The 23739-nt window shown below is 47.7% G+C and overlaps 6 protein-coding genes across 6 annotated transcripts; 1 reads left to right on the top strand and 5 right to left on the bottom strand.

Annotated features, from left to right (window-relative positions):
- Positions 1-1334: 1334 nt before the first annotated feature.
- Positions 1335-1941, bottom strand: N7515_000568 (PaaI family thioesterase; the record flags this gene model as incomplete). The annotated part of the gene is made up of 2 exons (XM_056661312.1): positions 1335-1757; positions 1813-1941. 2 exons carry the CDS (start codon positions 1939-1941, stop codon positions 1335-1337), a joined length of 552 nt encoding a protein of 183 aa, XP_056526478.1.
- A 1545-nt stretch (positions 1942-3486) lies between these two features.
- On the bottom strand, positions 3487-4950 carry N7515_000569 (ankyrin repeat domain-containing protein; the record flags this gene model as incomplete). The annotated part of the gene is made up of 1 exon (XM_056661313.1): positions 3487-4950. One exon carries the CDS (start codon positions 4948-4950, stop codon positions 3487-3489), a length of 1464 nt encoding a protein of 487 aa, XP_056526479.1.
- Positions 4951-5593: 643 nt separating this feature from the next.
- On the top strand, positions 5594-6250 carry N7515_000570 (uncharacterized protein; the record flags this gene model as incomplete). Its single annotated transcript, XM_056661314.1, has 1 exon — positions 5594-6250. One exon carries the CDS (start codon positions 5594-5596, stop codon positions 6248-6250), a length of 657 nt encoding a protein of 218 aa, XP_056526480.1.
- Positions 6251-6539: 289 nt separating this feature from the next.
- On the bottom strand, positions 6540-6794 carry N7515_000571 (uncharacterized protein; the record flags this gene model as incomplete). The annotated part of the gene is made up of 1 exon (XM_056661315.1): positions 6540-6794. The coding sequence occupies one exon, from the start codon at positions 6792-6794 to the stop codon at positions 6540-6542; it is 255 nt and encodes an 84-aa protein (XP_056526481.1).
- Positions 6795-7642: 848 nt separating this feature from the next.
- On the bottom strand, positions 7643-11160 carry N7515_000572 (uncharacterized protein; the record flags this gene model as incomplete). Its single annotated transcript, XM_056661316.1, has 7 exons — positions 7643-9035; positions 9084-9738; positions 9808-10145; positions 10214-10317; positions 10369-10617; positions 10673-10916; positions 10979-11160. 7 exons carry the CDS (start codon positions 11158-11160, stop codon positions 7643-7645), a joined length of 3165 nt encoding a protein of 1054 aa, XP_056526482.1.
- A 1578-nt stretch (positions 11161-12738) lies between these two features.
- Positions 12739-14376, bottom strand: N7515_000573 (uncharacterized protein; the record flags this gene model as incomplete). Its single annotated transcript, XM_056661317.1, has 4 exons — positions 12739-13066; positions 13087-13984; positions 14036-14234; positions 14287-14376. 4 exons carry the CDS (start codon positions 14374-14376, stop codon positions 12739-12741), a joined length of 1515 nt encoding a protein of 504 aa, XP_056526483.1.
- Positions 14377-23739: the final 9363 nt, after the last annotated feature.

The following is a 23739-nucleotide window of genomic DNA, read 5'->3' on the forward strand; positions in this document are numbered from 1 at the left end:
TCCACACGAGCTTGCTCCGCCCAGCAGCTTCGGATCCCCTCCCTAGCCAGAACGAATCTACTCAACCCCGAATCAGATTGAATAAAGATAACACCGAGAGAAGAGAGTGGATGATTGAAAAGATACTGGATTCACGCATCACCAAGAATCGACATGGAAAGAGAAGACTAGAATACCACGTGAAATGGAAAGGCTACCCTCCTTCGTGGCGACCCCAACAGGACCTGGTCCCGGGGAGTGGCGAACTCTTGTACGAGTTCCACAGTCAGAACCCAGATCGGCCTTCGCCTACTGAGCTTTGGCGTCGCAGGAGCTCCTAATTGTTTAGGAGGGGGTAATGTCAGGGATATACATGAAGCATACAGGATGTTTGGAGAAATGATCTGCGGGACCCACATGGTGCATATGGGTTCCCCTGAACGCGAGGAAGCCTGTTCCTTTTGCTTCCTCGCGCCACGTCTTGTATCTAGAGTCAACTATAGCCTTCTTTAATATTGATTACTCATCTACGGATACGTGAGACCCTCACAGGCTCCTAGAAACACCCGTCCCGTTCCCGGGACCATTCATTCGGCTCTCAGAAGGCGGCTCGGTAGTATCAACCTATATACGACCATTATAGACCGAAGGACATGATTAGTGAGCCCCGGTTCATGATGTCACAAGTAATCCAGTAGCACGTAATCCTGCGTATAAGTTCAATCCAATCCCATTATACTTGCACGTTGCGAGTACGGCAGCCAGTCATGCATATTTTGCCTAAGGTCCATGCTGCCCTTGCTACCGTGCTGCTAATTGTCAGCCTTGCCCGTTTGGAATTGTCTCGGCGAGCAGGCCGGGGAACTTGGTCACATCCGGCCCTTGATCTTGCAGTATCTGTACCGGAAGATGTTTTATGGTAGTGTATGTGGGACTGAGCTGGACTGAAACAAATGAAATCGTACGAGAGGTAATACTTGGGGTAGCCAGCGTGTTTCCAACGTGCTTCAAGATTATCTCTCAAACTCAAGTTAACCACCATGGATCAGTCTCTCCGAATGAGCATCCTGCTGCGAGGCCTTATCAATACACCATCTCAATTAATGATCTTTTTTTTCATTATTTTCCCTTTCCTCGTGCTTTATCAAGGTTACAGCCACACTAGTTGGTACTGTACAGTAGTATTCGAAATTAGCTATACCTCGGCACTTTTTGGGTCATCCAGTCGGTCCCTCTGCTGCATACTGTACTTGGGGGAGCTTGTGAATTTTAATACTTTACACTCATGCTTATTGAGCCAGAGACAGGGGCGGAATATCAATTGAGGTACAATAATAATTCACAGGCAATGTCTCTCATTCCCAATCCTTTGGCTTTATAAACAAAGCATCCGCTGTGATCGCCTCAATCCAATCTTGAGGAACCTTTCCTGGAATCTGGAGAGAACCCTTCAAGTAAACCTTGCGACCTTCAACCCGATCGGGCCATGCTCGAAGAAGTATCGGAGCTGTTGGCGGAACCGAGTGGAGGTAAGACGTGTTCAAGTAGGCTGTGACTGCTGATTTGCAGCTGTCGGCAAGAATGCGGTCCATCAAGAGGGCAATGTACCCGCCGAACAATTTCCCATTGTAGTAGCACATCTGCTGTGTAGGACTCAAAAGCAGGAGAGACTCTGCCTCCCACCCAAGAGGATGGAGCTTGAACGTGGGATTATAACCCTTGAACAGTGATCTCATCATCTCAATTTGGGGTTCATCGGAAGCAGGCACAGAGCATGACTTCAGAATGTCAATACAGTACACGGCAAGCTAGCACCTTAGTTTCCATACTCACATGCGTGCGCTTGGCTAAGTTGCTGCCATCATCACAGGAGGGTGCCGGGTATTGTTCCGCCTTTGATCGGTATCCGCGAATGGTTCGAAGAAGAGAGAGCAAGTATTGTCGTTTCATGACTCTATACATTTTTATTGCCGGGCTCGTGAGATTGAAGAGTAGTTGCACACCGCGGATTTCTACGTACCGGCTTGGACTTTTATGCAGAGGTTTTCGCAATGACAACATTCCCAGCTGGTGCAATCAACTTTTCTCATCGCTGGAAAGTGGACCGCCCAGGGCGCAAAATAGTGCGCGCTGGGGGTTGTTTGCTAAATCATTCAATGGGAGAGTGCTCTCGGATGAGTTGAGGAAATGCTGTATATGACCAAGATTTAAATCTAAACGCTCCTCAATTAGCCTTCAACGCTCGCTGAGGTCTTAACCACTCTTAACCACTCTTCTTGACCGCTCTTCTTAACCACTCCTCTTAACCACTCATCTTAACCACTCTTCTTGATCACTCTTCTTAACCACTCATCTTAGCCACTCATCTTGACCATTCTTCTTGACCACTCTTCTTAACCGCTCTTCTTAACCACTCTTCTTAGCCACTCATCTTGACCATTCTTCTTGACCACTCTTCTTAACCGCTCTTCTTAACCACTCTTCTTAACCACTCATCTTAACCACTCTTCTTAACCACTCATCTTAACCACTCTTCTTAACCGCTCCTCTTAACCACTCATCTTAACCGCTCCTCTTAACCACTCCTCTTAACCACTCCTCTTAACCACTCATCTCAACCACCCTTCTTAACCACTCTTTACTGCAGCCAAAATGAAGATAATTGCTAACTCGCGATGTTTGGTTTTCTGGAATGCCTAAGCAAATGGTTGTTGCCGTTTTTTGTCAATGATGATGATGGTATTTCTAAGTTTATAACCCACAGGACCTATCCTTGGCGAGAGACCAACCGTGCAGGTGTATCTGTTTTATTCTTTGAGGTCACCAGAAGGACCGCGTGACCTCTAATCGCCAAAGCCGTGGTCGTACACAGACTTGATATATGGATGGAGCGAAAAATGGAGTAATTGTTATTCCCTCTGAACTAAAAGGAACTTGCTGACTACCAGCATCGTAGATGCTTTATTCAAGTGGGACCACACCTGTGCAGCGGGAGTTTTCATTTAGAAGTGGAAAGCGGGACCATGAGAGTGATGGATATCATTGAGACAGTGAACCCTCTACACGATGGCCTTACCCACCGCATGGTATCTAGAAAATCTGAACTCGTACCGATGAGGCCGGTCTGGAACCCCGTGAAACCATTGAGTAGTCGCGTAGTTCGATAATTACCTGTCCCCTGAAAGCCAGCACGAAAGGCCAAAGCGTTTTGGTGCCTTAAGCACCGCATACTTGCACCACGGGTGAGTAATTTATTGATTACCATACAGCAGTGCATCCTTTCCAGCTTAGGTAGCATTAGCACAACCCCGTAGCACTGCCGATATGAGCTCTTCAACTCTGTTCTTGGTAGCTATCACTAGAGAATGACGAGCAGTGGGCAACAGGCCACGGTGAAAAATCTGCTGCTACAGTATCGTATTGCACCCGGAGAACCCGATCGCTGTGCACACGCTCAAAGAGTGATATAGCATCAATTGAAATATCTTTCTATAAAGTAGCTAGGTCCTAAAAGTTTCGCAGATAAACTGTGACATGCCCATGGTTGCGTTCCTTGGCGATGGCATACGCCGTTTGGCCATTCGAATCTTTCAGTCGCTTTTTCACACCACGCCGATTAGCCAACAGTTGCACAACCTTATAATGCCCACCAGCCGCAGCCCACCAGAAAGAAGTTCTCCCCTGGTCGTCCACCGCATTCACATTTATGTTGGGATACTCCAATAATATTTTGACAATTTCAACCCTGCCTAGAGCCGACGCAAACATTAGCGCAGTAAAGGAGGAGCAATGGTTTTGGTCATTGATCAACAAAGATCTTTCGTAGCTGACTAGGAGATGGACAATGTCGACATGCTCCATAATTATTGCGACCTCAAGTGGCGACGTCCCCGATGGGCTTATTTGGTTAATATCGGCTGAATTCTGCAAGAGAAATTCAACCGCTGCAAATTGTCCTGCGCGACATGCTGACCAGAGCGGCGGAAATGCATCGGTAAATTGAGGGCTCTTATGAAGCCCCGGCTGTCGGAAGAGGACTTTGATCAAGTCTAAGGAGCCTTTCGCAGCAGCCTTTGCCAAAGGTGTCTGGCCCAGCTTGTCGGCGCAATTGAGGTCCAGATTTGTTTGCTGCAAGAGGAGCTCAACCAATTTTACGTCGGAATTGCTCACCGCATACCATATTGCAGTGCGTCCATTCTCATCTTGGTAATTAAGGTTGATGCATGGACTCAAAAGCAAGGCTTCAATGACAAGCAGCCTTTTTTTGATGGGGAGGAAACGGCCGTGTCCTTTGACAGCCAGAAGCAACGGAGTTTCCTGTCGACGGTTGAAACAGTTGACGTCAACTCGAGGATTTCGTACAAGCATTTGGATTGCTCCATAGTCGCCAATTTCTGTCGCTAGGTGCAGTGGTGTTTGGCCATGATGGTCGCAGATGTTGACATTTGTTCGCTCATCAGACAAAAGAAGTTGGAAGACATAAGTTTGGCGACAGGTCAGCGCAATTGAAATGGGCGCAATCCCGTCCAGTGATTGGTTATTGAGATCAATGTTCGGTACATTGAGGAGCCGTTCGATAATACTGACGCTTCCATGCAGAACAGCGATCGAGAAGGCACTTTCTCCCAAAGTATTACGCTGTATGACATTCACTGAATGATGGCTTAAGAGCAAATCAACAGCTTCTGAGTACCGCAACTTTGTAGCCAACATGAGTGGTGTAAGGCCAGAAAACTTTCGGTTGACATCTGCCTTTTCCCAACCCAGAAAGTGTTTGACGATGCCTAAGCTTCTATGTTCGATTGCCCAATGAATTGGCGGGGTGTCTTGAAAGTCTACGCAATCCATGAGGCTCTTACTGAAGACGACGTAGGATTTCCGGGATGTGAGACACAGACTTCGAAGGTCTTTCTTGTCGATGGACTTGCCAATCCACAGAAGTAGTTCTAGTGGAAGTCCCAAAAGCGGCATTTCGGCAGATTGCGTGAACGTATAGGTAACGACTACCTATGCAGATGATAATAAAAGGAGGGCTCAGAGTAATAATTTAGAGATCAAGTTTGCCACCGCGAGTGGTTGGCGGAGGAGCTTGGGAGGCGCATTTCTTTGTGGTGCTGGCTTCTATTTAGCTATTTTTGAGGGCATATTATCGCAGCGAGCGCACTAAATAACGATATCACCGACACGGAGTTACCTAAAAGTGTTGAGTCACCGGCTCCTAGGATCGTGCTACTTGCTCCTGGGACCCTGCGACTGGTTTCTAGGAGCCCTAATAATCCCGGGAGACGGCTATAGTGTTCCCAGGGAACACTCACCGATTCCTGGGAGTTATGCATCGTACCTGAGACTCTAATATGACGGACATACGAGAACCGAGTCACCTAACTCCTACGATCTCTGTTTCTTGTCTCAGGGCCAAGTGGCGCCATCGTGACCAACATACAAAGGTCAAGCGCCTCGCCAGCCATATTACAAGTTCCTCCAACCCACAAGTGTACCATCTTCCAGTTACATCCAATATTAGCATTTCTCGAGCATTCAACTTTGCTCTAATCTGTTAACGGCTCCCACTTCCACGGATTCTATCCTATCATTTTCGTTCAAGAAACAAACAATGGGCCAATACTGGCTGGTGGTTTGCCCGTCCAAACGCGAGTACACAACACAGTCATTTGGTGGGAAGTTACCAGAGTTGCTCTTTTCGTCGTGGTTCAACATACTGCGTGACCTGATTGAAAACGAGTGGGCTGGCACTCAGCTCATCTGTATTGGGGATTACTTAAATCCAGACGACCTCCCTGCCACGATTCAACAAGACAAGTTCCACCTGAGTTCCGCTGTGAGCGGTGCAACATCCGAGCCCCTCCGCTACGATGTCGTTGAGAAAACGTTTGGATTTTGGTCTTACGAAGAAGAGAAAGCAGCGACTCTCACGGTCATGGAAAAACCTTCCAATCCCAAAAGTCGAGTCCTGAGGAATTTAACTACCGGTGAATACTTCTTTGAGGACGCGTTGCCATTTGGAATCACCATTAGCCACATAGTTCTGATGAGTATCTGTTGGTCGTCGGATAGTTCAACAGGCATTACGGGCGGAGCATATCTGGCCAAGGGAGTCTGGGCTGGCCACAAATTCGACATTGTAGATGCCGACATGGTGGAACATATGAACAGACAATGGGAAGATGTCACCGAGGACGTCCTCGATGAGGTTCAGGCTCTGTGGCCGAGCGATTTCGGACACAACTCGGAAACTGAATGGAGAGTTTAACACGTCCTGGGCAAGAAGCTATGAAATCACTTGACGTAAAAGATATCCGAGGATATAATGCTAGGCTACCAAACAAATTGCCAATGAGAATATCTTTGGACACCCTTCCCGTGATACTGTACGAACAGGCGTGGCCTGTGCGACCTTCAAATCCCTGAGTTTCCTTAAATACAACGCTTCAATCGATTGCCTACTCGAATTTGCTCGTCATAACTAGCCGAGGGAATGTATGGAAAATTATTATTGGAACGATAAGAGTAGAAGTTCATTCAGTAGTAAGGCTTTTAATTTAGACAAGAAGTTTCAATTCGCCTGGATAGAGTGCTCGACTGAGTGCACCATTAACTTGCTTCACAGGGTCATGTTTCACAGAGAGTAACCCGACCAGCAATAATCCCTGCGCTGAATTCATCTGTTCCGAATTCTGGAGTATTAACCCCACCACCTTCAGGTTGGACAAGAAGGCCGTCTCCGGGAGCACCCAGTGAGGTTCCTGGGTGCCAATAAGTTCCTGGGGCCGCACAGTAGCCTCCTGGCAGTGCATGTTGTCATCCTAGGACGAGCAAGTTTCTACGTAACCACGTCAAATTGGTAGGTCGGTCGACCCACCCTTTTTTCAAGGATTTTGTCCGCAGACCAACCATAGAATTTGCAATTCCGTTTTAAACAAGTGACTGAAGTTGAAGGTTGCTTTCGACATGAGTGCTATGAGGTTTGATCTGGGCAACGTTTTCTTTATAAGGCTATTTTATGCTCATATGTATAACACCATTGAGAAGTTACAAGGATGATTGAAATAGCAGATCTCTCAGAAGAAATACATATCAAAACATACATGGTACGTTACATTACCTCTTCATAATTACTTACTAAGTTCTCTTCCTCATCTGTGGCGGTGGGGACCATGTAATTGTAATGTAACTATTTGTTTCATTGTAACAAGCTGGCTGTACTAAGTTTTCGCAAGAACAGCCAAGAGTTGTTAGCCCCAAACGGTCTTCTTTGCCCAGTAAAGCTATGTTCCGGATAGATCTAATAAAATGCCACTGGAAATGAATCGATTATAATATAAAGGTGCATCCGCGAGCCCGCCTAAAAAGACGCTTATCATGCTTCAGATTTGCTGCGCTTAAAGTGTAGGGTTTTGCCCCTTGAGTTTAACGTACCAAATTTATTCCTTTACTCCTTGTAGACAAGTGTAGTTTAGCAGGCATCTGAGCGATCCATTTATTAAATGATCCCTTATTCTCGCACAGCCAAAAAGTTCCAATGGTGCGACAAGGAGTCTAGGGTTTGAAGGTCGGCAGAGGGTCGGACTACCGGCTGATAGCAAATTTGTACAGACAAACTAAAATTCCAGCACATTTAGATATTATTGACTGAAGAAATAATTTAGTTACCGTTCCAATTAGCCCGAGACCTAGTGCATCTCTGAGAAGGCTTCAATTCCATCCATGCCTGTCGCAGTAACGCCATATCAACATCCGCGAAATGAGGCCCAATCTGTCTCAGGGTCAAATTCTTCCTCTGTAGGTCACGCAACTTCCGTTTGTTCTTTGCGTTAAGCCTCTTGGGGGGGTTGTAGCCATCCAGACCACCTGGATAATGCTGAGGCGACTGGGTTTGTGCCTTGGCTCTAGTGAGGGGTCTGCGAGGGCTGCTGGGAGGGACTTGGTCATCACAAGGCAGATTTTGCTTGCCATCTTCCCGTGTAGGTAGATTACTGTCACAGCCAAATTCTGCGGTAACAGTTTGGTCACGAGTAGGCAAAGAGGTGAGATGTTCTTGCAAATTTTTCCTCTCCTCATTGGCTTCAGTGACAGCACAGTATCCAGAAGGCTGACTGGCAAAGCTTAGAGCGGGAGGTTGCGGCTGTTTTATGCCACTGACGGAAGTTGCCTCACACTCTTCATGTGGGGAAATGAGTGATTCCGGCTGGATGGCAGCTTGATCACAAGATTGGCGTGCACTATCACTGTTGAATTTAGGCGGCTCGAGGATTCGAGGATCAATGGCCTCAAGGCCAGGAGTTGTTGGCCCTGAGCTGGGTGAGGAAACTAACTCCGAGAAGCATGGTTCCACTGAGTTGCTCCTGTTGCTGACGCTATATTTGTCACAAATACTTTGCCCTGAGTATTGTTCCAGATTCCCTTCAACAGACGGGAGCAAGGCCGGGACGGGGAAAGAAGACCCTTCTGGCACACAGTCCTCACGCTCATGACTTGGATGTGAGTAATGGTAAAATCGAGCTTTCTTAGAATGTCCCTCTTGTGGACCTGTTGAAGATATTTGGGCTTCCAACTTGCAAGTGCGCTTTCTCTTACTGGGTAGCTTTGGATTTTGCCATATAGTTTCCTTGAGCCCATGCGCATCGTGCAAGTGAAGTCGGAGGTCACGCTCATTGTGGAAGCTTTGGGAGCATCCGCATACTGGCTTTGTCTGACAATGCCCGATTTTAGCCAAGTGCTGCCCTTCAATGTGTTCCCTCAGATTGTCACTTCGCAGCCAGTATCGCAAACGCTTTTCTGCAGAGAGATCGGGGTCCCACAAACAGAAGGGGCAGTAGCCGGGACGGATGACGGTATGACGATAGATAATTACTTCGCAGTGCTGGGCTTTCCAGGACTGGAGATGGGTATCACAATGATCCCGCCATTGACTCGACAAACACCAGTCCATGCATTCATAGCAAAACCGCATCTCTGACTCTGATATTTGAAGGCCAAATGCTTTCTCACGCCGAATACATCCGTGAATATGAGCACTTCTGTCACATTTTCTCAGGCTAGCAGAGTTAGTATCCGCCAGGTTATCACTAGGTCGGGGAGCTCACCTTGCAATATTGATTTGGCAACCTTTTACAGGACAGAGGCCTTGTACTGGGCTTTCGTTTGGGAGATATACCACGTCAAAATCACGGAGACACTGCGTCTGTAGATCTTCGACAAAGAGAAGTTTTTCGTCAAAGGAAAGCTCTTTGGTGGAGGACATGGCTGTTGCGATTCGCGCAACCTCGGGCATAATCAGCATTTGAGCGCGTGCGCGAATGTCATTCTCCGAATGGGTTGGCTCTTCTTTTCCTCGATTGATAACTTTCCGGTCTCTCTTCTCCTGTGCCCACCGAATTTGATATTGCCTGAGTTCGAAAAGGCGATGTCGAACGAGCGCCTTTCTGTATTCCAACTTCTTGTTCTTGAGGCTATTCTCGTCGTGGTTCTGTGCGAATGAATCGATCTGGGCTCTCATTTCCACCATATCTGGTTTTTCCAAAATACTCTCTTTGATCTCTGCTGGCAACTCACCTGGCAAGCCACGTTCGTAATATTGAACATAACTTTGGAAGTACTCGATATGGTCAGACTGGTCTTCCTCATCTAGAACAGCTCCCACTGTATCTATGGAAGAACAGTGGGCTTGATAATGCTCCGGAAAAGTGTTTAGCCCCCGATGTGCTAGTATCTGACTGACAGGTGCAGATCCGTTTCTCTCTGTGATAAAACTTAGTATTAAGATCTCTCTCTTGTGTCTATTGTGTTTGTGTGGTGTAGGGGGCTTACTTTCGACTTTTTTCCCAAGGTTTCGTCGTATACAATGGATCGTTGCCAATTCACCAAAGTACCCTGCAGCAGTAAAAATTTGACGCAGGCAAGAACAAAATTTTTGTTTCGTCAGAGGTGTCTCCTGAGGCCCGTCCGCCGTGGCATGTCTGAGAACTGGTTTATCCAAGTACTCTTCCTTCCATCGCAACCGAATCTCGCCATTTGAAAGATCAAACTGCGCCAGATCATCCACAGTATCCACCCCATAAATAGCACCGTGTGCTAATGCGAGGGAGAGAAGAAGGTAGCCCGACGCAAATTGCGACCTGTTGCTGTCCCGAATGCCAATTCCGAATCTAGAAGCACGCCAATTAGTGAAGTCCCGTATATTCGATAAACATACCACTATGTCCTTCTAACTCACACTGTGTATTTTTCACATCGACGATTTTTGAGCCACTTCTGATCTACCTTCCAACCCACCGCCCAACGACCTGTGGATGAAGGAAATAGAACCAACTTGATATGCTAGAATAAAGATTAATGTTGTATAATATCGCTGGAGTAAAGACGCCTTACTTCGTATCGAAGACCTCTTTCATGTTTGTCCTCACTAGAGGGTATGAAAGCTCCGACTCTTGCTCCAGTAAAGAGATACAGCTGGAGAGCAAATAAGATGACAACTTTGAGCAGTCCCGGAATGAATGTTTGGTGGTCAGTCTGCCACAAAGATGAGACTGTTCTCAAAAAATCTTGCTTTGTGAAGTTGAGTTTCTCTTTCTTTTGATCTACAACGACGCCATCTGCGGTCAAAGTTTTTTTGATCCACTACATCCAGGTGAGTTTAAGATGATCTCAGAGGGGAAGTTATGAATGAACCAACCATTTTTATTTCCTTTCGATCGTCTGGGACGATTTTGGTTCTTGTGAATTGTTCAAATCCACCAAAGAATTTCTCGGCATGCGCACTCACGGTTCTCACCGTGGGTAGACCATCGTCATTCAGTCGCCCTTGAATAGAATTTGCGTACCAGCGAATGTACGCTTTGATCATCTCATGTGTTGGAGCAGGAGAACCGAGGAAAGTTTTATAATATTCGTACCCATTCTCCGGGTCTGCAGTGAACCTAAAGGAAGGTCAGAATGCGTGAATAGGAAAGGATTGCCACTCAGATGCTGCGTAACTCACTCGAGCCAAAGGTTCATAGTTTCTCGGTGTAATTCGTTGGTTTTGGGGAGCCTTTTGTCTTTCTCCCGAATTGAGTCCTCCTCTTTATGGGTTCCAGGGGCATAACCATTCTTTTCCCGCTGTAGACGGCGCCTCTCTTTCGCGAGTTCATCGCGCTTGGCAAAAAAATCCTTTCGGCCCATAATCAATGCAAAAGACGCTTGGACAGAAGATTTGTTGATTATTACATGCTAATGCCGCCATGCGGTTTGCTTTTATATCTGAGATCTTGAGCTCGAGCCGCTCTGAAGAAGAAAGATATGAGCAACATCATGAAACGGATGGGTTCTCCACTCCGTCCTGCGCCCTTTGGTCATGACGTATCTCCTTGATAAGATGTAGTACTCCAAAAATTGAGGGCAGCAACAATGCTATCAACGAACTAACTATCACAGTATAGACGACCCTGTGGGGGCTAATCCCTTCTGGGTATAGTCTGCGGTGGGCTGAGTGCATCAGTGTTGCTCACTGATTGGACACTGAGCATCACTGAGTAATCAGGGAGCACCCAATGAGCACTCACTGAGCATCAGTCATTCTGCACGTGACTGGTCTGAGCATGATCACTGATCTGAGCCCGTGCTGACGTCTACTCAGTGAGCCTGAGCCTGAGCACCCTCATAAAAGCGGCGGCAGATCAAATAGGAAAGCCCCACACGCCAGGGAAAATCCGGTACGTATAGGTGCATATGGACGAGATCTGTGCCATATGGACTTGACCATTTCGAGTTGGTACTTGCCATGGAAGAACATTGGCAGTTCATATTAAGCCAGTCAATCCAGGGGAATACTATACAGACTCGGATAAGTGATAGAAGAGGACTACTGTGGAATAGTAGGTGCTCTGAATGATATCATATAACGTCTAGATAAGGGGAGATAGAGAGAGAGAATCCATTCGGCTTTTCGTAACTTAAGGTCACATGGATGTAGCCTTCGCGCTAATTTATAAGGGGAGAGGATATCTACAAGAGTCAGAGTGAGACTAAGTGTGTGCGGGAGCAGGCGAGGTCACGTGACCTCTAACAATAAGCCTTCTCGTCATTGATAAAATCATATCCGAGTATCTTGACAGCACTTGTTCGGTAACAGGCTAACAGCTAGGTAGCGAACGGACTTCCCACTCAGGTTATGTAGAGCCAGGGAAGAACCTATGAATTACGAAGAAGAGTCGGAAGATTCAATGTCATAGAGAAAATAATATTTGCAAGTATCTACCCGAATCGCATTCATCAAGAGCTCCAAGTGTCCAAACCGGAGTAAACCCATATCCACAGCAAAAATCAAATCAGATCAACAAAAAGTAAGGCCAACACCAAGAAGGGTAAGAATGTGAAAGAAAAGAAAAGGAGAAAAGCAATGTAGGCCTGATATCAAAAAGGAGTCAAAAGCATGAAAAGAACCAACAACAAACGCGAAGACCGGAATATGAGAATCACATCAAAAACAGAGCCCAAGTATTTCCAGAAGAAGAAGAAACAAACCCATTTGTACCAGCACCTGTATAAACCCATCCCCAAAATTTATTCCACAAATCAAAATCAAAACATAACTCCGACAAAGCCTTGTAAAAGCGCTATGTTTGTATATCAGAGCCATCACTCATATACTTTCGTTAATAACCCATTGCTCTCATGCACCATTTTGTATCGCCATCAAGTAACTCAAGTCAACATCAAATCATGACCATCTCAATCCGGGGGATCCAGCCCGTCCATTGATCAGACGGCGTGGGAGATAGGCAGCCCATTCGGGTGACCCAGCGACCCAGTGCGGAAGGGCAGATCCCGTTGCGCCAGCGAGTCCATGTGCGACTGGTGGTGGTGCGACATGTCGTGCATGTGCGGTGCCATCGGCATCTGGTATGTTGGCTGCGACATGCCCTGGCTAGTAGCCGGCGAGGTGTAGTCGACCGGGCTGAAGATGTTCTGGCGGAAGGAAGGAGTCCAGGGGTCGTAGTGAGCGCTTGCGGCTGTGCGGGAGTGGTCTGGTGTCGAGCTTGTGAAGGAGCTGTGAGGGGAGTAGTCGAAGGCGGAGACGTCGTGGGGGCTAATCATCTCGGCTGTGACGGGGGCGCTGAGCATCGGCTGCGAGAAGGAGTCGGTGTATTGAGGGGGGTGGCGTAGTAGGTGCGGTCTTGCCGGGTTGGCTCGAAGGTGAGGGGCTCGGCCATGGAGAAGCTGCCGGGGTAGGAGCGGGTGGAGGGGATTGTGTCGACGGGGGTGGTCATGGCGGCGGAGGCATGCTCGAAGGAGGAGATGGGGGTCATAAGGCCTTGGTTTGTGTGTTCGGCCTCTTCGATGGGAATGGATGATGCGTCGGTGGAGTCTTCTTCTTCGTCACCCTTGGGGCTGGGGCCGCGGTTCATGGTGTAGACGATCATGTTGCCGTCGACTTCTCCGCGCTCGAAGCGCTCTTCCATCTTGCGGACCCGAAGAATCTCGTAGATGATCTCGACGTGGGAAGCGTGCTTCAAGCTCCGCTTGGTGTCACCGGCAACTTCCTTGAGCTTGTCGGCGGTGATGCCGTATGAACCGAGCTTGCGGATGATGTGAAGCAAGAGTTCGATGCGGTACTCTTTGCGCAGGTGATCAGGCTCCTTGTGCATGACACCGGGAGGCCACCACTCAGGCTTGGTCTTTTCGGGGTCACCGGTGGTACCGGGGGCAGATCCAGCTGGAGGCTTGCCACCGTTGTAAGGGTGTCGGACTTGCTTGCGAGGCTCAATGAACTTGATGAAGGCCTTGGCAACCATGCGGCAGTTAAGCTGTTGGAAGTGCTTGAGGGCGCTCTCATAGTAGCTCATGACCTTTTGGGAGTCGCCGATGCGGAGAGGAACCATTTCAGTGGAGTTGCCAGAGAAGTCCTCGCCGTCAGAGCCCTGCTCAGTCAGACGGTCATCACTGACAGAGATGGTAGGAGCATTCTTGCGACGTCTCACTCGACGGGGAGATGTGTCCATGGATTCTGTATATATGTTAGCATCTGCAATGTTGAGCATTGGCAAGTTTGACATACGGTGAGGAGCGTGGTAGCCAATGCGTTCACCCAGAATCTCGAGGAAGTTCTGGCGAACTTCGGGGGTGAACAATGTAGCATTGTGTTCTTGAATCGAAGAGGATTCATCAACCTTGAGCTTGCCATCATGGTCAAGGTAAATCATGGCGTAGTGAGCATAAGGAGGACGGAACGATGAGCGAGAGTGAGTCATCATAGGCTAGGGTAGTTAGCAAGATGTACTTAAGACTGCTGTAAAGGGTAAAGCATACAGGAACAGTGTCCCATCCTGGCGGTCCGTCGAGGGCCGAGGCGGACCTCTTCATGGCCCCGGAGGTAGGGTTTGGTTTACTATAAACCATTGTGTCGTATAAAGATAGATCGAGGTAGCTCAAGTCACAGTAGCTGAAGACGTAATGGTCTCGAGGAATGTATAATCTCAGTTACGAAGGCGCATCAAGTAACCAGAAGTAAAGGAGAGGAACTTGATTCAGTCTTGATGCACGAGGAAAGACTGATCTCTTTATAGATGGGTGTTCCTCGGAGTGGCGGGGTTTTGGCAGCTAGGGCTTGCAAGCAATGTGTACCGATACTAGCGACTCACAGTCAGCTCACTGGCTCTAAACGTCTTCGGCAGCACCAGCCCGTCCCCGGAGCTTGTTGTCATGGCTAGCGAACGGCGGAAAAGCCATATCCGTTCCGGTGCGGGAACAGGTATGACAAACACTGACATTCCCGACAACAGGGTTCCAATCAAGCTCTTGCAAACAGAACTAGAAGAAGATGGGGGTGGGGATGTACGGGATGTACTCACACAGTTCGAAATGACAATGCGCAAGTGTCTCAATGGGGATGGCAGGCGGATAACTGCAGTTGCAGGACTCTGTTGGTAACCGGGATGCAGGAACGAATGGAAGCCTCCACTTGTTGAGGTAAACGAAGGGTGACACCGGGTTGGGGTAGTTGGGAATGAAATATCTTTGTCAAGTCGAGGTTGATCAAGTGGGATGGGGTCTTTAAGTAGAAACCTCAAGGCTGATGTAGATTGAGATCAGAATCCGAAGGGGATATGCAAGCCTTTTTCACTTCGAGACTGTAATGTGTAGAGTGACAAAAGCACCAGAAAATATGACCAGCAAATTCATCCAGGATGATCCCAGAAAATGGCTCTGATCGTATGCAGCGAGATTGGCCTTGGAGGAGGAGGACATGCAGTAGCTTAGACCGATCTAGGATCCCTGTTCCCACTATTTGTAGATCGCAGTATTTTTTTATTTTTTTATCATTTTTATATTATTTCATTTCCTAAAATATTAAATATTCTTATTATATTCCTCTATTTTCTAATTTATTCTTCAATGAACTCCGGGCAAACCCTCCCAGAGTGGCGCTCATTAGATCGACCCACAGTCCCACACACTGTACACTGGCAAGTCTGTCAGTTCAATTGGCTCTGGGGATCAGATCACTATTGGCATACGAGGCAACCAATGCTTTGGCCTAGACCTAGTATGATATCTACGTTAATATGTCAAAACTGTCAGTAGGGGTCAGCCCTAATAAGCACCCCGAGCTGTCAGGCACCTAGATACAGACGCTCAGACCAGATTGAGTCAGCGTCGTGTGGGAGCTATTCTAGTAGGTCTGAGTGTTCGGGTTCGAGATTGTTATCGCAGTTGCTCTTCAGTTACAAAGTACTAAAGGTGAATATGTTATACATGATATGAGTTAACGTTTGCCTCTGGATATGTAACATTTTGAGTCTTCGATCTCCGGATCTCAGGACAAATTCCCCCGACGCTAAGTCCTAGAACCAACCAATCCCATCTCTTCCCCATCTCATGAACCTATCAAGGTGAGGCTTGTGCATGGCCCAACATCCTGGATCCTGGGAGTCGACTCGCCGATAATCTGTCACTGTCTTTTCTCTTTTTTGTCTTCCCTTTTTATTTTCCTACTTTACTTTTCTTTTTCCCCTCTGCAGCTTGTTTACTGCCGTCGATCTCCGTTCATTGACAGGACCGGGGTGGCAAGCCAAAGACCGTTTCCCCGATGTCAACGAAATCATAGACCTTTGCTTCAGCTGGGCATAGTCCACTGCCCCTGAGATCAGACATCCAATCTCGCCAAACAGAAAAAAAGATACGGAGTAAATAGATATGACAAATTGCAAGCAAGATGGGGACGAACGACAAAGTACGTAGTGTTAGTCAAACCGTAGCTTCTCGCCTACTCCGTGCACAGAGAATAATCTGTTTGGCATACTACGTGATCGACTAGTATTTCGGGGAAGTCCAAGACAACCGGTCGCAAAATGGGTCGATTACTCTTCACGGCTTAGTTCTCGTACTTTTTGACGTCCGGGATGGTTTTTATGACAGACCAATCAGAGTGGATTATGAGCTTTCCCCCTCCCCTGGGTCTGTGCTAAGAAGAGTCCAGGACTCCAGGGGAATGGCTGCTCCACCCAAAATCCTGTCAACCCGTCCATCTCCCGTCCTTCCGCTGGATTACTTTATTAGAACAAAGAAGTCAAACTGTCAAACGAAAAGGGGAGAAGACAACGGTAACTAGTTAACTACAGCCTTACTTCCTACCCTGATCTCCTCTACTGTGTATCGGGGAGTTTGCTTGCTCCCCCATACTCCGATCTGATTATGTACTTGAAAGTTGAAACCATTGTATCTGTCTGATCTATCTGATCAATCTCGAGCATGCTGCCAAATATTGTAACATTGTACTATTTTCAATCTCCACGGATTTGAACAACCATTGTAAATGATCTATTACAATTCACTTGCAACGTACGCGAAGCCAACAACAGATTAGTATCGGAGGTCGGTCACACACGGCACCGGTCGAACAAAGCAATGTCGTCGAACTAAACGGTTTCCAGGCAAGAATAAAGTATTTGTCATTCTTTTAGCGCGCGCAAAAATGGGGATACTACTAGTAGTACTTGACGTCGACGTTCGAAACCGCTAAAACAAGAACTACGACGTTTTTTGTCATATTCTTTGTTTGTGCCCCCGCCCCATGACCGTTTCCCGTCCCGGGAAGCGTTCCCCAGCTTGTTTGCTTGATCTGTTTAGCCGACGTTCAGGTTTAGCGTCTGGACTATATACTGGCTGTTACCTACTTTGTAGATAGAAACGGGATATTTCAACAGTCCTAGTTAGACTTGGAATTAGAGATTTCCCGTGTATGTATGTTGAGGATCTAGATTTCCAATGGCATCCCCTTTTGCCTCAAAATGGATTAACGCGATATGTAACAAACGAACTCTTCCTATTGGTCCAAACAAAAGAACCATCCCCTGTCCGAGCCCTGTGGTCAGCCACGACGTGGCTGGGGTCGGCTATTTTCAGCACGCACCGCCACCGCTATACATGACAGCTGAAGGAAGGGGGTGGCAGAAAAAATACGTAATGTACTCCAGACCTAATATACTCCGTACATGATGTACTTACTATGCAACATGCCAATGTAGCAATGCAGCAATGCAGCAGGAAGAAAGCTATTCATGGATATTCCAGTTAATCTGGCCAATGTTGAACCCCCCCCCCCGTTGACAAACGTCAGTTTGACGGCGCTTGGCATCTCCGAATTCCGACGACACTAGTTTCAAAGCAAACATCTGCTCTGGTGATCATATTGACGCCAACTATAATCTAGCGGAGCGCTATTGCCGCTCCCATCAAGGCAAGAGACTAAGTCTGACTAGTTACTAGTGCGGACTGGAGTTGTTCGGAGGAGCGATCTCCCTGAAACCCTTAAAACGAGGCGTTGGCTCGGCGGACCCGACCCGCTGGATATTATGATTATGACAGCGGGTGCACTGACTGGGGGTGTATCACTGGGTCGTGTGATGGGACGGTTAGGAGGATTAGATAGGATGGCGGGATGCAAGAATACCTCGATCGGGTTTGGAGGATCTACCCATCTAAGTTAAAGCACTTTTCATCTTCGCTTCTGTGGAGCGTTTGTCTTTGTCACGCTCGTTTATCTTGAATTTTCTCGAGTCCGGGGTTTACTTTGGAACTGTTGACGTTTTTGTGGCGGTTCACCGCTACGGAAAAGAGTTGGGGATAGTATAACTAAAGGAGATAATCAGGATTTGTGTCGTACTTTGAGTAAATTGACTTAGTGGTCATTTGCTTCAAGGCTTGATTGTCGAACTGTCGGTCTAGAACGCATATCAATCAAGATAGGTCTGGGCAATTGAGGAGATATGAGTGAGTCTGTTCGCGCAGAGTGTCAGATGACGAGAACGGGCGTGTTTAGGTTGCGGGATGGAGGTACTATTGAAAGATGCAATCTACTCCCACTATATTTTCTCCGAGAACATCTCGAAGACATATTCCCAGTCAGGTTGGGGACACAGCCACCTCGTAGAGTATCTCCTCGTATTTCAACTTTTCAAGGCTGCCTACAGGCTACCTACAGGCTACAGTCATGAGGCCTATAAAGCCAATAGTCTATTTCGATTTTCACATAAGCAGATAGAACAGCACTAGAGACAGTCACAATTTGGAAACCCGAAACACCGTATCCGCGATCGATCAATGATGCACGTCGATCAGCCCATGATCGGACCGACCGACACTGGTACTGCGTCATTCAGAGACCCCTGGCGCCCAGATGTCGGGGGCAATTAGGGGCCGTAGCCGTGACTCCGGATCCCCCATCCCAACGAGTGCAACGACCCCCATTTCTGGGACCTTAGCTTCAAAGGTTGGCAGGGGTCGAGCACCCATCATCTGAAAGACAGTGACGCCCATGGCGCTGTACTTCTGTCATGGGCCAGTCATTGAGCGAGAACGACACTTTTTGGAATCCTTGGCCAATCTCGCTACAAGCCCTGGGGAGGCCCAGACTCAACCCGACTCGACCCCACCAAGCCACCGGAATGGGGCTGGCCGGGGATGACGGTCCGGTGGAAGGGTAAAGCTGTCAAATGCTACAAAAGGTCTAGTGTGAGGCCCCACTGTCCCAGTGGAAGGGTCAAAGTTGGGGATCTTAGAGTCTTCTGTTCGCTACCCGGATACTTGGGAATTGCTGCAGGACTGGACATCCTCAAGGGCGTTCGTTTCAGGTATTTTGTTATGAATTAGTTCGCTATTTTGAAACCTCCAGTGTCAGAGGTTTCAGCAAGCGATAATTGCTTCGCGATCTACGACTTGCTCGTATCTACACGTACGTACGTAGAGATCGTCTCACACATGACCTTCGGTCAACCCGTAAACGAAAGTACAATTGTAATGCGCTCGAGTAATAGTTTCGCTGATCACAGGATCAGTTGTCTAATCCGTGGATGTTGTCTACCCCTATCTGATCGTAGCGAATCGAGCATTCCAAATATGTCTACAGTGGTGGCTTTCAATAACCATCAATACAACATACATATGTCAAATAGATATGCAATACTAATCTCTCCGGATGGAACACATAAGAAGCACAACAGTAAAAAAAGCAATATGAAACGGCAGGAAACTATTTCCACTATATGGAACGGCCCGACGGCCCTCCCATACCTACAGTAGATAGTGCTCTCACCGTCAAGGCAATCTCTCTTGCAGTTGAACTATTGAATAACCTCCGTGGTGTTGCAGGTGGAGAAAAATGTTCCGTGTCAACAGCCTCGAGATATGTCACTGCAAGATGCTCGCTACGCTCGGTTTCCAGATGGATCGGGATCGGCATGCGTGAAGTTCAAGCTACTCTCTGCATACTCCATTTGAAGAAGTGTAACACAATTCACCCTGGCGGGTGGCTGCGTGATGTCCAAAGCTCTAATGAGACCAGCAGCGTGGTCTTGACATATGGACCTTGCACAGAGCGCTCTGTGTCTCGTCGGTGGGCTCGGATTGGTTAGACGCGTTCTTTAGAGGCATTGTTCATGCTCATGGGTCCACTCGTGTTTTTTGCCTGCGGGTCTATTTTCCGCTCGGGTTCGCTTAGCCTCCCAAGTGATAGTCAGAAGAGGCCCTTGCTGCGGAGAAAATCCTCTGGTGCTCAACGTCGCATCAGGGGCAACGTGGAAATCATCCGCATATGTAAGGGGATATGATGATATCAGAGTGCGATGAATTTCTATCAGAATATGCACCGAAAGGGACTAAGGGAGGAAGGTTACAATATTTGATGGTTAGAACCGGAGCATCGGTTTTTGGTCGTCCGATTAACTTCCATCCAGTTCCTTGGTTCCAGTAATAGCTACCACAAAAATGCAGCGGCTCCAAGTGGGGTTTCCCGGACCTGAGTTTACATCATTTGAGCTTCGAAGCTGGAAATCAAAATCCCAGATACCTGGATGAAGTGAATGGAGCATATGGCTTAATTGTCCAATCCTTTAGAGTAATTCAGAGTTTAGGAGGTCCTTGCATCGTACTTTGTGCGCAACTTTCACCCGGAGCCAATCATTGCACCATTCTTCCGCTTGGTTTAACTTCACTTGTATAGTGCAAACTCTACTGAGGAAACTGTAACACTTCCCCGTACCACTTGCGACCTGAAGCTTCCGAACGAATCCACTATAGTGCATCACAATATACGCGATTTACAGCAAATCCTTTATTTTTACTTTTCTCACTTATCTCTCAAGCAATACCTCCCGTTCCCAGCAATCGAACTAGCCCACCAGTCTAGTCTTTAGGGTCTGTATATTCCGCATCCGCGCACCAATACCATCATCGCCAGAATCATATCCGTGCTCCAGCCCCACCAAAGATGCCTGCAAAGACGGACAAATTTCCCGAAGCAGCACCCCAGGATCGTCCCTGGAGATCTCTAGATCTGTGTAAGACCCGATCGAGCTGTGGCTGACAACCATCTTGACTTTTGATCGTCTGCTCTATTCTGCATCTGGGATCCAATGCGACGGGTTGGCTTTGTGGAAAACCCCAGAACTGAAGCCCGATGCCACAATCCACCAGCCCCGAAGATCTTCCTCATCTTCAAACACCGTCGTCTCCATTCCCGGGGACTCGGGTTCTCTGTCACTCATCGGGTAGGCCCGGTTTCCACGCGATCAGTGGCTGGGGAAAAGAATGGGGCGCGCTCGACATGACAAATACTTACATGCATCAAAGCTCCATCTCCCCCCGCCCCGTAGTTAAGGTACCTGTCATTATTAACGACTACGGACTGTGAGGCCTTTGCCGCATCTGTGCTTTCTTTTTTTTACAGCATAGACTGTTCATGCAGCATATGTCGTAGAGAATTACAAGCATGAGGGTCAGCCACATCTATTATTAACACATTGATTCAAACAGAGTAAGTTTTCTCCGAATTTGAAGTAAGGAATCGTCCACATCATACTCCGCTCCTATAAACTACTGGGGAAATACAATATCCCCCTCCCCGAGGAGACACCGGCGACCCGAGCAAACACCGGGAAAATCCTAGATTCCAGCAATCAGAAGGTTCTGAAAAGTCTTCCCCCTCTCTGATCTCGAATAATCCACGCTCCCTGTACCCACATAGCCTGTAGGTGTTCCCCGAAGAAGACCTATGCGTCCATGGTCCGGGAACGGGGAGAAGCGATCCTTCGATCCTCGATCCACCACAATGGTTCTCAACTCAAAGCTACAGTAGCCGCATGAATACTGCATGGTGCAGACCAGATTGTCGCTTCCGCGCTTTGATGTGGATAACATCTCGTCGTGGCTGCGTGGCTGGAACACATTTCCCCTCTTCCCTAGTCCCTACCAACCTCTCAGGGCTGAGTGGGACAGTGGGGACCGTAGGCTATGATGCATGATTTACGTTTCCAGTCAAATCCCGTTGCACTGTCAATTTTTCCACATGGTTTATTTCGAAAATAGAAATTTATTTCGGTGTCGATTCTAGAGTCGAGATTGCAGATCATCCAGACTGTTGGGTAGGCCAGAAGTATATTAAGCGATGATAGTGGGATATCCCGCTCAAGCCCTCGTCAGATCGAGATCTTATGCGTCTTTATGCGACGCCTTCAGGGCCAGCTCAGATCGTAGAGAACTAATGTAGGTAAATCCTTGGGATATGGAGCAGGAACTGCACCAGGTTAGTACTACTGTAACTACCTTGTCGAAGCCATGTTACTCTTACATTTAACAATTTACAGGGAAGATTCTTCCTTGCTATTGTATGCGCTGTACTGAAGTCATTATAGTTTGCATATCGGTGGAGATTCAAGTCTCGTCCGAGTCCTCCGTATAAACGTATGGATAGACGCGGATGTATGTCCCGTAGTTGGTACATTCCAGCCGTCAATCCACGATGCACAGCACATATGTACGATTAGAAACTTAGGAAAGCGGGGAACGAGAAACAAAAATAAGCAAAAGAAACTGACCTTCGGTCTTGTTCGGGAGATGCCACAAGGCTTTTGCCATTTTACATTGAGGATCCAAGCTAAGAATCCGAAAAGAGAAGTAAGTGGGTAAGTGGGTAAGTGGCTAGAAGACGATGCAGCAAGTTCAAGACACCGAGAACAGAAGTTCGCGTCAGATAAAAAAGAACAAAGCGCCAAACTCCATTCCCCGAGTCCCCCGACTGGTGAGTCTATCCTTATCCATTCCCAGGGCTGATCATGATCGAGAATGCAAGATCGATCTCCTCACCAGAGCCGATTACTTCTTTCGTCTAGCTGCACTTCCTGGTTTCCGAGATCGGGAAGGATTGAAGGATCTAGACTGTTTGGTCATTTTTCATTGGTGCATCGTATTGCAAGTGGCCTGAACAGGGTCAAGGAAAACGCTGTCCACTTCCCCGGCTTTTGATATCAAACAGGTTACAGGCTTCATGTCAAAGGCATGGCGTGTGGGCGTTTCGATATCCCTTGCCTTGGACTAAAGAACTGAAACGAATCCTCGACGCAGGTCCGCGGCCAATCATGCTTTCTCGCATCAGAGCACAGACGGGGAAAGTAATATGCCGATAAACTGTTCCCCATGGTGGCAATCAGTAGTTTCTCGCTTCCACGCGAGAGAATGTCCAGAGTCGATAGTTGATTCCTGTTATCTATGGAATATATGACATGACATGAGACTATAGACTCGATGCTTCTCGAATCCAACACTGTCATCATTTGCCTCCCAAGAGCCTAAAGCTAAAGCCCTTCCCCTCTCGCTCATATGGAATAATACACATAACCCCGAATAGGAAAGAGAATCAAGTACTTGCCCCCTCCCCCTTGTTCATACATCCGCAACACACACGAAACGAACAACCGCGTGGAGAATCTGTGTTTTGCAGGCAGCAAGGAGGCATCGACCTAGGGCGGCTCGTATAACGAACTATCGAAATCGGTAAGTCTATTTTATTTCCCCGAGGCGGTAGGATGTGACCATCGAACCAGGATGAAGGATGGGAGTCGAGTGGCGAGTGAGGGCCTGGACGGGTCCTAGGATGCAAGCCAGCTTGTTTCGCCTTATGTCGGGACAGTGACGATCTTGAACGTCTTTCCTGTCATGCTGGATAGCACACTAGAGTAGCTAGAGAAGCAAAGCGGGCATGGCTAGTATATATTTTTGCGTAAGTGCTTACTGCCCGGCGAACAGACGCCCTGTAGTAGGCGGACAGGTGGTGGGCTTTTTCACCGCTACAATGGGCTGTGCTTCTGAAGGGATATCTAGATGTCACCGCCACGTTTGGTGTTTGGCGCTACTGCAGATAATCGTTGTCGGAGTAGGTGCTTGAGGATGGGGTGTTCATTTATTTTTATGCATAGTTGCGTTGTTCGT

The sequence above is a fragment of the Penicillium bovifimosum genome (genome assembly GCF_028826915.1).
Source record: "Penicillium bovifimosum strain IBT 22155 chromosome Unknown utg000001l_segment0_segment0, whole genome shotgun sequence".
NCBI classification, from domain to species: domain Eukaryota; kingdom Fungi; phylum Ascomycota; class Eurotiomycetes; order Eurotiales; family Aspergillaceae; genus Penicillium; species Penicillium bovifimosum.